Raw genomic sequence first — 15,394 nt, 5'->3', positions numbered from 1 at the left:
TCTGTCCCATTGCCTTCAGTTAGTTTCACAATTCTTTCCCCCAGAAAAAAATGAAAGACATTGCCAAAAGGTCCATGTTTCAGTAGATTACTAATAATATTATGAAGCGACGAGAAAACAAAACAAAGATTTTATTCAACAATTTGTTCTCCTCCCTGGCTGTTCAGGGCGTGTTCACGACCAGACTATGGTGCATGCTGCTGACATCACCAGCTGTAGACGTAGTTGCCAGCGTACCGAATAAGTTGTCAAGTAATTTGCGCATTTATACGGGCTGTTTAAGTATTAAGTATTACAATGTTTGCATAATGGCTTAAATAAAAAAGCGGGGAAAAAAGGTGACGTCAGCAGCATGCTCGATAGTCTGGTCGTGAACATGCACTGAATGTTAAACAAATTGTTAAACAAAATCGTTCGTTTTGTTTTGTTTCTTTGTGCACAAAAATGTTTTTGTCGCTTCATAATATTTTTATTGAAAGACTGATGGAACATGAACCTTTTTGGCATGTCTTTTATTCTTTTCTGGGGAAAAGAATGTGAAACTAACTTAAGTAAATGGGACAGACAGAAACCTCCCGGGTTTTCATCAAAAATATCTCAAATTCATTTGTTTAGAATGACACAGGGGGAAGTAATTTGTAATAAAATTATTATTTTGGGGTGAACTATCCCTTTAAGATGAAAACGCCAGCCCAACGCATTAAAGTAAATTACTTGTACATTGTTTTATGTATAGGCAGAATATCTCTGTCCTCTGTGAATGCAGAACTCAATGTTTTCTCTTTGGGGAAGTCTTGAAGCAAGTTTGTTTACTTATTTGATAGCATGGGGCACATAAAACCAGAACATCTATTGTGACGTATAATCTAAATAGTATTAATTAAGGTTATAAATACTGTTGGTGCTACATAGTTAAGAACCTATTACATTTATAAATTTGGCACATGCTTTATCCAACATTATTAGCTCATCAAACCTATGTCCTTATATGTTACTATTGCCATGTCTTTGGGGCAAAATGCACTAAAATGCATTAACATATATCAGAATCTCCCTTAATAAATCTTCAATACTGATTAAATGTGTATGATACACAGAGCTATAGACTCTTGGGTACGTGCAAAGTCACAAGTTTCTCTCACAAGGGTCTCTGTATATACAGTTTCTCATGTGGCATTATGTAAATGCAGCTCTACTGTACCAGCTGCTGTATTCTGACATAACTCACACACAATGCTGACCCAGTCAAGCCCGAGAGCTATGCATGCACTGTTACTTTCAGTCCACATATGCAGGCACGTATACACGTGTGACGAACTTGCAGAAAGGGCAAATGGTGAAGTATTACAGTGATGACGTGACCTGACAACCTGGGCAACACTGGTTGCATGTGCAGTGTCTGCATCCACTCACAAATAATATATAAAATTATAATAGACGTTATAATAAATACCACTGTTAGTGATCATATATTAAAGTATTTAAAGGTGAAATGTGACTTCCATTTAAGGAGACCCACGGTGTATGTAGATAAAATGGCTCATTTTAAGGTGATAAAAACAATACAGTTCATTATGTAAGGTCTCTATACACCAGTTATCTATAATATATTGAAGATCCTTCTAAAAGTTACACATTGCACCTTTAACTTTGAAAAACATCAGGAATGTTTGGTTAATATTTAATATGTTTACTGTACACAACTGGCAGAAGCTTTCATGCAAAGAGACTTACAGTACATTGCATTATAACCTATACGTTTTATCAGTATGCATGTTTCCCTAGGAATCGAACTCATAACCTTTACGCTGCTAACACAATGCTCTACCAATTGAGCGACAGGAACACATCCTGATATTTGAGAGTCAGAAAGGCTGACCGTAATCAAAACTCATGCACACACTTGCACAAACAGATGCGTGTCACCGCTACCCACTCACCTTACAGCATGCATATACACACGCACACACAGATCAGCTTGGTAAAATATTACGTCCCCAGGACATGGAAAATGAGCTACTGGACACTAGAATGGAAAAAAACACGTTTCCACATCCCGTGAGATGTGGCTGAGACAAAAACAGGCACACTGGAAGAAAGGAACGATGGCGTGCACTATTTTATCCTGGTGTACACGCACGAAGGACACATGGGTTTGTGTTTTTGTAGGTCATAGGGACATCATCATACAGTAGATGGATAAGATTAGTCAGGATGAAATTGAAATTTGAGGTCTGTAAGCGCATAAGCATCTCTAAAGATAATACAACATTACTGAATATTAATTCTCGAGGTGGGACGCGTTGGGGGTTAAACCTCCAGCTGGCTTTTAACAGACACTAAAGGAGTATCCAATATTTTTGCCGAGGCAGTGGAGGTGGTCTGAGGGCTAGCAATTTTTATCTCTGACATTGTCTTACTCAGTCCATATTAAAGATATCAAGGTTATATTTCCACAGACTGTTCTTTACATTATGAAGGATGAGTTTGAAAACAACATGCATAAATGTAATGTAATGTATTGCAGGGAATATACCCTTTGAGTTTCAGGCACTCTGCGTTGTGTATAAAATATCTATAAAAGTCGTAAACTTAATGTAACCTTATTGCTTTCATAAAACATAAAATAAAAAAATCAATGATACTACAAAGCTTTTAGAAGCTGCTGTTCTCAGTCAATGCAGAACCGGCACTGGTCAGAAAACATAACATGCTCTTCATGGGAGAACCTAATGTCCAGTAACTGTGAATCTAAGGACAACTAAGGACATAATGAACTCTTGTCCCAAACACACACACCTTCAAAAACACACAGAAGTGCATCTGCTCTAGAGTCCAGACTTCAGCAGACAGGGTCTAAATTTAACCCACAGGAGGGAGTGTAAAACATGTTTTTCTACCTCTCTTGCTCTCAGAGAGGATCTGGGGTGACATGACCTTCTGAATTTTTGATAACAAACAAAATAAATGACAAGTAATTTACCCTCATTCCGATATTAGGCTCTATTATACACCCAGCGCAATGCACAACGCAAGTGTCTTTTGCTAGTTTCAACCCAGCGCAATGATCATTTTTACGTTTAGCTTCACGTTCCATGAAAATCAGACTTTTTCCATGTTTAAGTGCTATAATCAGGTCCCCAGGGCTTCTACCAACCCAGAAAATATGAAAAATAGCAACCCTGTAACTTTGTTTTGGTAATGCTCTCTCTGCAAGCATGTGAATATATAGGTCATTCGGATTTCGCTCCACCCATGACGTATTAAGGGGATCTTATTATAATGATACCGCCCCTTCATATGCGCTATCCAATCATGACGCGGCCTTACGAAAGCGAGCGACAGAGAGAAAGAATGACTGACAGCACGACGCGTTTGTATTCCCTCAAACACAAACAGTAGCCTACAATCTTATAACTTGTAGTTTTAAAGGTCTTTCTAAGGTTGAATTAACATTCTAGAAGCTTACCTTAGTGCAAGAGAGAGAGCGAGTGAGCGAGAGAGAGTGAGTGAGCGAACGAACGAACGAGAGAGAGAGCAACGCGACAGTTTACTTTCATCAATACAAGTATGTTGTTTAATATGTTTCTCTGAAGTTTATATGAATGAACACGAGGATTAATGCACTGCACAAGACAGAGTGAGAGAACAACGCGTATTCACTATCATACACAATAAGCATAAATATGTTGTTTAATGTTTCTCTGAAGTTTCAAATGAATACGAGGAGTTACAAGACTGAGAGTGAGAGACTGACAGAAACGCGAATGTGTTCAATATGGGTACACAATAAACTTAAACATGTCATTTGATCTGTTTCTCTAAAGTTTAAGTATTAAACATGTTGTTTTATTACAGAACATTTAAATGTGCTCGTGTGGTTTGGTCAAAAAGTAAACTTCTGAGTGTGTGTGGATATTTTATTTGTAACATGCTGAAAATCATTGTGCCTGTTTAAAACACTAGCAGCATGAGACCTAAAAGTCTTTATTTTTATTCCACAATGTTCCCCATCTGCTGATAAACATGTATTTAGTATGCATAAAACAGATTATTGACTTTTTAAACTTGTTCAAATATATAACGCTGAACATCTCTTACTAACTTCTTTCGTGAGAGAATATTTCCTCTTGATGCAATGTCTTGTCTTCAGTGCGAGCACTTGAGACTCTGCCTAAAATTTTAACATGGCACAATAAATTACCTATATGGTATTTTGAGCTAAAACTTCACATATGTACTCTGGGGACATCAAAGATTTATTTAATATCTTAAAAACGTCTTGTGGAATGTCCCCTTTAAATAGCAAAAGCATTTGCGCCCAATTTTGCGCCCATGGGCGTTCTGGTCTAAAAATGAGATGTGTTCAGGCCCATTGTTGGCGCGTTGCTATTTTGAGGCAACTAAATAGACTGCGCCATTGACGAACTAAAACCTGCTCTAAAGTCTAAAGTCAATGACGCAATATTGTTTTTGTTATTTAAAGAGCGCGTAAGTAATATGCGCCTATAAACAGGATGACAACATGCGTTTGCTTATCACATGGATGTGCAGAAGCACATAAACGTTTTAAAATATGAAAAATCAAAGGTTTAAATTGTAAAAGATTATTATTGAGTCTGTTGGACATAAATAAGGATCGATTATGAGACGTTAGAAGGCATAAAGAGCAGCTTCACCTGTAGCCTGGTAAGAAATTAAATGTTTTGCTTTAAACAAATGCAAATATTGCATCAATTTTTAAATGTTTTTTTAATGCTACCCCACAGATTTATTGTATATGATGACTCTGTACCTGTGGATATGATGAGATGAGAACTGTTTTTAAGTAATGCTTTTCAAAACACTCATGGCGCTGTCCGAGTGCTGAAAGCTCTCCACATGTTTGTACATTTTTTATCTCGTGTTTGTTACAAATAAAGTATTTTTAGAGTACAAACCTTTTTTGCATATTTGCATTAAAAATTTGAGATAACACAGATCATTTAGGCTATCCATTCATTTACAGCAATTAAAAGTCTGCTTATTTTACTTCCATGACTGAAAGAAAATGACTTTTAAAGGTTTTAATAACAAAAAATAACAGTTTCAATACAAATAAAAATAACACAATTTTTTATATCAATCTTAAACTGGTGGTCTTCTTCCTCCATTAGTTTTTTATTTTACAAATTTCTAAATAGGGATTAGGCATGGCGCCAGGCGCAACTGGCTTTTTAAGGGGGTGAGAGCTGAGACTCTCATTGGTTTATTGTACGTATGTGAAGTTTTAGCTCAAAATATCATATAGATAATTTATTATAGCATGTCAAAATTGACACTTTGTAGGTGTGAGCAAAAATGTGTTGTTTTTTGGGTGCATCCTTTTTTTAAATCCAAATGAGCTGATGAAATGAAAACACTGATCGCCATGATGGATTGTTGAAATTGAAACTCATTTGTGCGGTCAATTATTTTCTCTCTCTCTCTCTCTCTCTCTCTCTCTCTCTCTCTCTCTGCACTAAATGGCAGTGCCATGGTTAGATTAAGGGGCAGTATTATTATAATATCCGTCCTTCGAATGAGACATTAAACCGAGGTCCTGACTCTCTGTGGTCATTAAAAATCCCAGGATGTCCTTCGAAAAGAGTAGGGGTGTGCCCCGGCATCCTGGCCAAACTTGCCCATTGGCCTACTAATCATCCCTCATACTAATTGGCTATATCACTCGGTCTCCTCTCCACTAATAAGCTGGTGTGTGGTGTGCGTTCTGGCGCAATATGGCTGCCGTCGCATCATCCAGGTGGATGCTGCACATTGGTGGTGGTTGAGGAGATTCCCCCGTTCATATGTAAGAGCGCTTTGAGTACTGAGAAAAGTGCTATATAAATGTAAGGAATTATTATTATTATTATTATTATTATTATTAAAATAAGATCCCCTTTTGACATCACAAATGGATCCAAATTTCAATGTCCTATTTTATAAAATGCTTGCTAAGCTACTAAGTTACTGGGATGTTATTTTCACATTTTCTAGGTTTATATTGAAGCACCGGGGACTTCCTGGGATTGGTGATGTAGTAAAGAGCGACATTATTATAATTCCACCCGCGTCGAACTCACAGCCTGTAAATTAACTCCTGTCAGCATTGCATTTTGACCGAATCTTTCGAACATGGTAAGAAGCTTCACATTGCCGGCTGACGTCACAACCTACAGATTAGCTGGCCAATCAGGGACACAGAGCTTTTCAAATCCATGCGTTTTAGGAAGAAAGGGATATCTGCAGCTACAAAAATGTACGGTATGTGGAAAGTACTTTGTTTTTTAAAAAATAAATCACGTGAACACATTGTATTATACCAAATACACAAAATAAAGTTGCTTTTAGCAATGAAATAGGTGAACTTTAACACAACAACACCCCTAAATCAATGTAATACCAACGGTGGTCACCCAATGCCATAGAATAACTATTTTTAGTTCCTCAAAAAACATTCAGTCAAAGGTTCCTAGAAGAACCATTTCTTTCTTACCTTTTTATAGCCCAAAAATGTTTCTTTTAAGGCATCATGCAGCACCTTTAGGTTTAAATAAAAGCCATCTAGGTAGGCAACTAACTAGTGTTTTTTTATGTGTTGTAAAATGTCAGACACAAGTGATCACAAACAGTAGCTCATCAGCAGTATGTTTGCTAAAACATAATCCATTGCACAACAAACACTAACATATCGATGACATGTGACCTATAAACACAGTAAATCACTGCAGACAGAGACTCAAGCCTTATGTATTCCTACAGACAGAAATCTAGTCACTTACAAAGCACCAAGGCATTCGTCACACTTTCAAACACACACCCCATCAGCGGCCGTCGCCAGTGAGGTTATGTGAGAGGGCATTTAAAGCCCTAGAATGGCATGACCTCTGACCTCATGGGGGCCACTGGGGGCCCATTACACTTATACACACACTCCAAGACTGCTCAGTAACAGTAATGTAACACGACTCCTGATAATGGCCCTGCCACGGAAGGAGTCCAAGGTAAACCTTCTAAAGTCTTCTGTAAACACACAAAGCAATGCTAGTCAGACACTTACTAGTCCTGGTAAAGACTGGGAAGTCTAATACCTGACCCTGTCAATCACAAACGCAACAGTTAAAAATTACAGGAATATACTGTAGCATTGCACCTACCTGCAAAATCGACTTACTGTATATAAAAATGCACACTGTGATTATTAATGTTATTTTACATGCCTCAAGAAACCACCACCAAACCTCAAATATTTGAAACAAAAGCAAAAAACAAAAGCAATTTCACAATGCTTTTACGCAACACACTCCGACCACAAATAATGAATGTGAGCTTTAAAAACGGGGATACAGTCAGAGGGAAATTGCCACGTAAAACACTTTTCCTTTATTTCAGATCATTATCTTCTGTTCATAAAAGGTCTTTTTGTGGTCTCTGTGTGGTTTCTTGTGTTTTTTGACCAATATGTTTGGTATAATAGCATTATTTTTGGATGCTCGAGTTGTGACATACTGGAAGAACCTGAGAAATCATTCCCAGAAATCCATTTTTTGTCATGCATTTGAAATTCTATAAGAAATGTGGGAACAGGAAACAAATATATGAACAGAAGAAATGGAAAAGCGATTGTGTTGCAATCAGCAACAGTAATTGGAGAATCCGAACTGGAACAAAAACCGGAATATCAATGGGAATGCAAGTGCATTGGAATATAGAAGATCTGCCTACCTGCTGAGCTGGAATTCATCTTCACCCTCAGCTAGAGAAAAAGAAAACAAAATGTTAAATGAGTCACTGACAATGCGCAGAGAGTGACCGCAGATAAACTTCACCTTTCACCTTTGACCTGCACAGGGTTACTGAAAACATGAATGTACCTTCAATAACAGCTTTAAAAAAGTGGAGACGTGAGAAATGTAGCATCATAGTTCAAAAGGCCATCAGCAATACATTCATTTTATAGACTTACAGATTATAAAATGCTTTTTTGTTGTGTGGGAAACTGACTCATTGAATTCACCTAACTCTACATTTCTGACTTTAATCTGACCCTTAAAAGCATGCAGAAAATGTTTCACTGCCTGACGTAGGTTTGATGCCAGAGCCAACAGGGGTGTTTCAGTTCAGATATCAAGCAAATGCTGATCTCATGGTTTCTTATCGATTAAGAGCTTCATTTACACAAGAGCAAGTAGACAGAGATCCCACTCAGCAATCGATAAAGCCTCTATTTTAATCTTGATTTGGAGCTATGACTGACAGACTGTTCAACTCACTCAGTACACTCTTAAAAATAAAGGTGCTTAAAATGTAAAATTTTTGGATACTTAAAATATGTATTGCTCTGACAAAGTATCACAATACAATTTTTCTAACGTACATCTTTAAAGAGACATTCCACTCATTTTCCAGCTCCCCTAGAGCTAAACATTCGATTCCCACCGTTCTGGAATCCATTCAGCTGATCTCTGGGTCTGGCGCTAGCACTTTTAGCATAGCTTAGCATAATCCATTGAATCTGATTAGATCATTAGCATCGCGCTAAAAATAACCAAAGAGTTTTGATATTTTTCCTATTTAAAACTTGACTCTTCTGTAGTTACGTTGTGTACTAAGACAGACGGAAAATTAAAAGGCGACCCTCCAGGCAGATATGGCTAGAACTATACTCTCATTCTGGCGTAACTTTGCTGCCGTAACATGGCTGCAGCAGGCGTAGTGATATTAGGCAGCAGCCGAAAATAGTCCCCTGCCATTGAAAGTAACCAAAGGGACTATTTTCGGGCAGTGCATAATATATCACTACACATGCTGCAGCTGTAAATGGACATTTAAAACCATCTCTGGATAATATTTGCACGTAATTAAGCCACATACCGTATTTTCCGGACTTTAAGTCGGAACTATAAGCATAGGCTAAATTAACGACAAGCCAAATTAAGTTCAAAAAGTTCCCAAAGTCATTCCACATCACTGAATCAATTGAATCACATAAATACAGGAGCAGCATAGAGCGGACTCTTGCAGCTGTAGACGGTAATGGTTTCTCTTGGTTCATATGAAATAATTTTGACATATAAGTCGCACCTGACTGTAAGTTCCAGCACCCGCCAAACTAAGAAAAAAGTGTGACTTTTACGGTACCTTCTATGTAAATATCAGTGAACAATTTAATATATTATTTCAATGCATTCTTTGGCACCTTTAAATCGATAACCTAATGAAACTTTGCATTTACTCTATAATAATTTACTGAAAATATTTTACATCTATACACAATAGAGGCCGTAGTAGACAAATCCCATCGTACTGTATTTCATCAGATTCTTGCTTTAATCAAAGGGTTAACTGCTAAAACCACCGACACTTTTATGGAAGTGGATGTTTATTTTTGGACTGTTACTGGCCCTGATTCTTAGCTAGTCTCATGGGTGTCTATGAACTGATCTAGTTGGGACGGAATGAAGGCCATTCAAATAGCTTAAGAAATAATAGGCTTTCTGATACGACCCACATATCTGACTAGCACATGATCTTATATTCTAAAGAAAGAAAGGACCCAGAGGAAATGCTGGCCCTCAATGTCCATCCAAAAATAACTTGGATGATACTCTACAATTCAAATATGTATTGTTTATTTTGAGAAGAACAAAGGAAAGATCATTCCCACAATGGCCACAGTTTCATTTGAGCTTATGCACAATTCTATCTTGCCAAGACAAAGTCTTCAGGCATGTTAACAGAAATGCTCTTAGGAATCCAGGAACCGATAAATAAGGAAAGACCAGAAGAACCAATTTTTGTTCCTTCCAGTCAAAGATTTATAAAAAAAAACACATTCTTACATGTTATAATCAATAGCTTAGTGGTCTCCAGCATGGTCTATTAATAGCATCAATTTAAATATTTATTTATTACATATTTTTATATTAGCTTGGTTTTTTTAAAAGTATTTTAACATTTTAAACCCTTTCTCACAAAAAGGTTGCTTAGACCCCTGATATAGATCTTCAGATGTTAAAGGTTCTTTATGGAAACCATACAGTCAAAATGGTTCTACTGTGGCATCACGTAGCACCTTTTTTTTAAGGGTGCAAATTTATCAAATTTCTTTGATGTTTACATAATCCAGCGGGAACAGTGTAGACGACGTGTAAGTGTTCTTGTCCCGAAAGCTTACTATGACCTGGTCAGATCTGTTTTTTCGACCCAGAGGTTGTGGAGGACAGTCTGGTTATCTGTTTGCCTGCAGATGGCTGGACTGTGTGTGAGGTTGGATGTACGTAGCTTACTCACCACTCGAAGACACATTTGGACAGCTGCATTTTATCAGTGGTAACCGAGGAAAAATAAACTCGCTCCGAGAGGCCTGCTATGATCCCACGACCTTAACTTCAGTGTACCTATGGAGATATGTATTGCATATATAATGATAAACTATATGCACAAACAAACCAGTTTTCCTTTAAACAAAAGCATATGGAATCAAGTGCTCCTTATAAATAATAAAAGTTAACTGTAATGGTTTAGCTCCATATCATAAATGGGGGGAATGCTGGATTTGTTTGGTCCAAAAAAAAACTTTACAGCTTAAAAGACTTCTTTGAGATCTTAATTTTCATTTCATGTATCAGCTTTGTTGATAGCCTAGTTAATCGGAATCTAATTCTTTCAAGATGAACTTTCCTGAGGGGACATAACAGCCGATTTAATAAAAGTACTATTAAGTTTTAAGCAACTTTGCCAAAGCACAGTAATATGACAGCTAAGTGAATTTTAGAAAGACGTAGTGTCTGACTGCTTTGTGACCCGAGTGTCTGACTCAACACGTGTTTGCTGCGTGTTTGTAAAAGTGCCGGACAATTTGGATAAAGGGTTAAAACAGGGGCCATATTTAGTGACCTGTGGCTGACTCAAAATCCCTTGAGTTCCAGGCAATGGATGTCCCCTGCTGTAGCCGCAGCCCATATTTCACATAAAACCCCACGTAGAACCGGGAATTAACAGATATTACTCAACTAGACTGTAAATGAGGCATAAACAGGTTTGGTTTCTTAATGGGTCCATTTGTAATCCTAATACTTTTAGCAAAAATAATAAACTTTAAAGAAAAGTTATTTTCCTCTTTTTTATGTTTTCAAAGAAATGATAAAGAAATCAGTGTAATGAAAAAAGTTTCTGAATAGCGTGTTTTGTATAAACACCGGAAGTTGGCCAATGCACTGAGGACTGAAGCATTCTCACACTGAACTTGTTTCCTTCATTTGCCCTAAATCTTTGGGTGAGTTGTTTGGCACGTCTCTGTTAAAGTTTTTAAAGCATTTCTAAATTATTTGTCAGTTTTTCGGAATTGCCATAACAGGAAAATGCCACATCCATAATGTTGTTTCTTCCTCATAAATGCTCATACAAATTTTATTAACATAAATATTACATGTTCTTTGAAGAGCCGTCTCTTCTCCATTTTTACTGGTAAATTGCAGTTAACATGTCATGTGTGAACAGAACCTTTCTGGTAAATCAGTGCTTCCAATTTACCAGTAAGAGAGGTTGTAAGATTACCAGTAATTTACCGGTAAGCGATATGTGTGAAAAAAATATAGATTACCGGCATTTAGAACGGACGACGTCAGACCGCACTGACCCGGGCCAATCATAACGTTTTGATACAGATGTGCGAATAGTACTGTTGTTTAGACGCAGGTTCCGTTTGACGTCGCCTAATGCAATGTTGTTTGGTCACAAGCAACTCCGCGACCATCAACGTTTGCCACATATGTGAAAACAACAACATACGGGCCGTGGATATGAAGTCATAACCCGCCAGACGCCATTGCTTACAAATACAACACTGAGCTTGCCATCTGCCACAGGTAACTTTCGCTTTCTCTCCAAGTTTACCGGTATTTTGATACTTTTTACTTATTGGTAAAAAGACGAAAAGTCACTGCGTGTGTTGTTAACAGCACATTTTTGTATTTACTGGTAAATTTATTCTGGTAAATTCATGGTAATTTACCGAAATTACGTGTGAAAGAAGATACTTCTGGTTTGTACAAAGTATGTTGCCTCCCAAAAACTTTTTGTCACATCCAAAACGCATGTATAATTCCTTCATCTAAAACACAGAGCATGAGTAATATTTTTTCATGAAGGGTTTAGGAAAATATAAAAGATTGTTCGATATATTAATAATAAATTTATTCTCTGTGAATTTATATTATATTATATTTTCTCTGTGAATTTTATAATAAGTTTTGACTGAAAATGTCACATCCATAATGCTGGGATTGCTAATATATAATGATTTCAAAAACCCTCGTCAAAAAAATGGTCCCTAGCTGTTACTGTACACATTTGTATCTAAAAAGTGCATATTAGTACCTTAAGCACAGTACCCAACAAGCAAAAACCAAGACAGTGAAATGACAGCTAACAATAAACCCAATATAGTCCGGCTATGAGTAACCGACTTCTACCCGAAATAACCTTGAATTTGGTAACATGCCGTTTTTGCCTAAATAACTTGGAGATGTACTATATTCCATTAAGTAAGCAAAGTCAACAGGTGTTCAAGGTGTTTGCTTTCATTTCTTTTACATTGTCTAAGCGTATACTATGTTATATGCATAATGCTCTATTTAAAAATAATCCAAAATCTTTTGTAGATAAATTGGTTTTTAGTGGGTATTGTCACGGACATGTAACGCGTCAGGTGAGTTCAGGGGTGTTAGTGGTTCCATCTGCAAGATCCAATTGTATAATAAGAACAGTATTAGTTAGATCGGCATCTGCTTGGAATTAATTGGACTTAAGAATAAGGCATATATCTAACATATGTAATTTTAAGAAGACAGATTACAATTAATACCAGTTAATTTGTGACTGTTATAGGTAATGATATTTTTAAATGCTGGGAATGTGTATACGTGGACAAAAGTATACATGTGGTTATGTTATATGTATGTTAAACCTATGTTTGTTACATTTGGTGTATTTTAATTGTACATATGTTTTAGCACTTTTTTGGGCCCCAGGAAGTAGACTAGCAACCACAGTGTGGAAGCTAATGGGGACCCAAATAAATAAACAAATACGCATCGTCCATTTATGGTCTATGGTTAGACGTCTATAAAACTTTTACTGACAGCCCAAATTTTGCTTTGGTTTAGACAAAATTGCTTGCTGGGAAGGTACATATTTGTTTTGCAAAGGTACATATTTGTACCTAAATAGTGCATATTAGGAGCGTTTTAAAGGGTACTGCCCAAGTGACAGTTTAGGACCATTCTAGACCATTTTTTCTGTCAGTGCACTTTTTTGCTAAACTGGCTGCATTTGTTCGCGCACACAGTTTAAATCTTATCAAAGAGCACCTAATGAAAGTCAAACACAGAGACTAACGTGAGTAAAAGACATTCAAGGACACAGAAGATATCAACATGTCAAATGTGACAGTGATCCGGGTCTGTTTTTCTCTATAGTCTGAAGGGCTCAAGGTCTTTGAAATCATTACACATACTACTAGTACAAACCAAAGGACTGCCCAAATAACATAAAACAACAACTTTATAACATACTCCTCTTCAATAAAACACTACATCTGCCAGTACAGGGGAAAATTACATTAAAAACGACATTTTCAGCGTATGTTCACCTGCACTGTACTACTAAACAAATATTTGAGCACATGAAGGACTTTTTAAACACACAATAGATAACTCATTACACAGGTGAGCTATATGTAAATTCCAGATTGTTTTTCTGTGTCACCAGATGTGTGGGCTCTCCGCAAAATTAATGCATTTCAGCCAGTTTGCCTTCTCTGTAAATATACTTCATTCCATCAGTGCCTCAGCAAAACCCATTTATCAAGTCTGGGACTGTTTGTGTGCTAAGGTACAAGATATTGCAAGGAAAAATGAATACTATGGAAGTGAATGTGGCCTCTGATCAGTTTGGTTACAAATATTTCTCAAAATATCTTCCTTTGTGTTCATCAGAACAAGGACATTTTTATAGATTTGTAACAACATAAGAATGAGGGAATGATGACAGAATTTTCAGTGATTGATAAAATAAATCTAACTGAAGAAATAAATGCAATTTTGCTTTTCAAATAATGATGCTCCTTAAAAATAAGACAATGTTTATAATATTGATCAGTGGCGGCTCGTGACTGCTCTTCCGAGAGGCGCTAATTCAAATATGTGTTCGGAGTGTCATGTGTGTTGCTTATGTTTTTAAAATATGTATTTGTTGCGTCATGTAAACCATATGCATCACGTGTTTTGTCAAAATAAGTGCCTGCTGCACACGCATCAAAACCGTTTGTGATAGAAGAGACGCTCACGTTCAAGACACTCCCTTAGCACTAAACTCTGATTACGCATAAGATTATGTGAGTATCTGGCAAACGCGAGCGTCTATTTTATCACAAACCCCTTAGACGCATCTGCAGCAGGCACTCACCTCGACAAGACACACGATGCACACAGGATCGCTCGACGCGCAAAACACATATTTTGGAAAAAGGAACCACACACATGACGGGCTACATACATGTTCGCATCGTGCGCCCTCGAAAAAAGAAGTCACTGGCCGCAACTGGTATTGATAAGGTCATAACATTGTTTTATTATGTAATAGATCATTACTCACGTAACACAATGACTTCATACCTTGATGTTTTCCGATTAAGCTCCACCTCTCCTCAAGCAGGACCAAACCAGCCAGTCTCCGTCCTGTGTATTCTGGTCAGTCTGTAGCATCACCAGGTATAAGATGATTCTGTCTGGGCTGCCATTCACAAACAGTTTTAGTGCTAAAGGTTTCTCTGTGGGTCTTCACGGATGAGGAAAAATACTTAAGAAGTTCTTTTTTGTGCCAACTGACTAATCTTCTTGCTGTCTGTTTGTCACATTTGTACCCATCACTCTTTGCTTTCAAGACTCATAACAAACGAATGCTTATTGAGGCATATATCTGTGGAGCCTGTGTCTGTGTTGGGACGGGAGGATGTTAAAAACATGTTTTCCCCACTTAGTGGCCCTTAAGTCCCCCTTGTCTATCCTCTTGAAAAATCCCACAATGGTTGTCTGTCCCTAAAGTTCCCGCTTGACTCTGGAGGAATGTCCGGCTTGGATCCCAGCCTGTACATTGTAAGCACTGCTGTTGGGTCGTGAGGGCACCATTGCAGCAACCCCAAACAGACGGCCACATCATTAGAGACCCCTCCTCACAAGCTCTCTCAGGCGATGTTATGGTACAGTGTAGTCAACAAGTGGTCCATACCTCTGAGTTAGTGGTCCACTTAAAAGTGTGGTTCTGGATCATGTCCAACGGCCATTTCTGAAAGGTTCCAAAAGAGTTGGGT

The 15,394-nt window shown here is 37.5% G+C and overlaps 1 protein-coding gene across 2 annotated transcripts in view; it reads right to left on the bottom strand.

The window, feature by feature from the left end:
- Positions 1–15,394, bottom strand: part of stard13a (StAR related lipid transfer domain containing 13a) — a 73,025-nt gene that overhangs the window by 51,717 nt on the left and 5,914 nt on the right. Inside the window, exons 2-4 of one of the 2 annotated variants that reach the window (XM_073874400.1) lie at positions 14,700–15,369; positions 10,315–10,421; positions 7,747–7,777 (exon numbers count right to left, since the gene is read on the bottom strand). In XM_073874400.1, coding sequence (XP_073730501.1) covers positions 7,747–7,777; positions 10,315–10,329 — 46 coding nt within the window. In that variant the 5' untranslated portion in view covers positions 10,330–10,421; positions 14,700–15,369. The remainder of the gene's footprint in view (positions 1–7,746; positions 7,778–10,314; positions 10,422–14,699; positions 15,370–15,394) is intronic. The other variant, XM_073874401.1, reaches the window with a different exon arrangement.

The sequence above is a fragment of the Misgurnus anguillicaudatus genome, chromosome 12 (genome assembly GCF_027580225.2).
Source record: "Misgurnus anguillicaudatus chromosome 12, ASM2758022v2, whole genome shotgun sequence".
In the NCBI taxonomy this organism is placed as follows: Eukaryota; Metazoa; Chordata; class Actinopteri; order Cypriniformes; family Cobitidae; genus Misgurnus; species Misgurnus anguillicaudatus.
The sequence above is the reverse complement of the archived record's forward strand: the minus strand, read 5'-3'. Positions and strand labels throughout refer to the sequence as shown.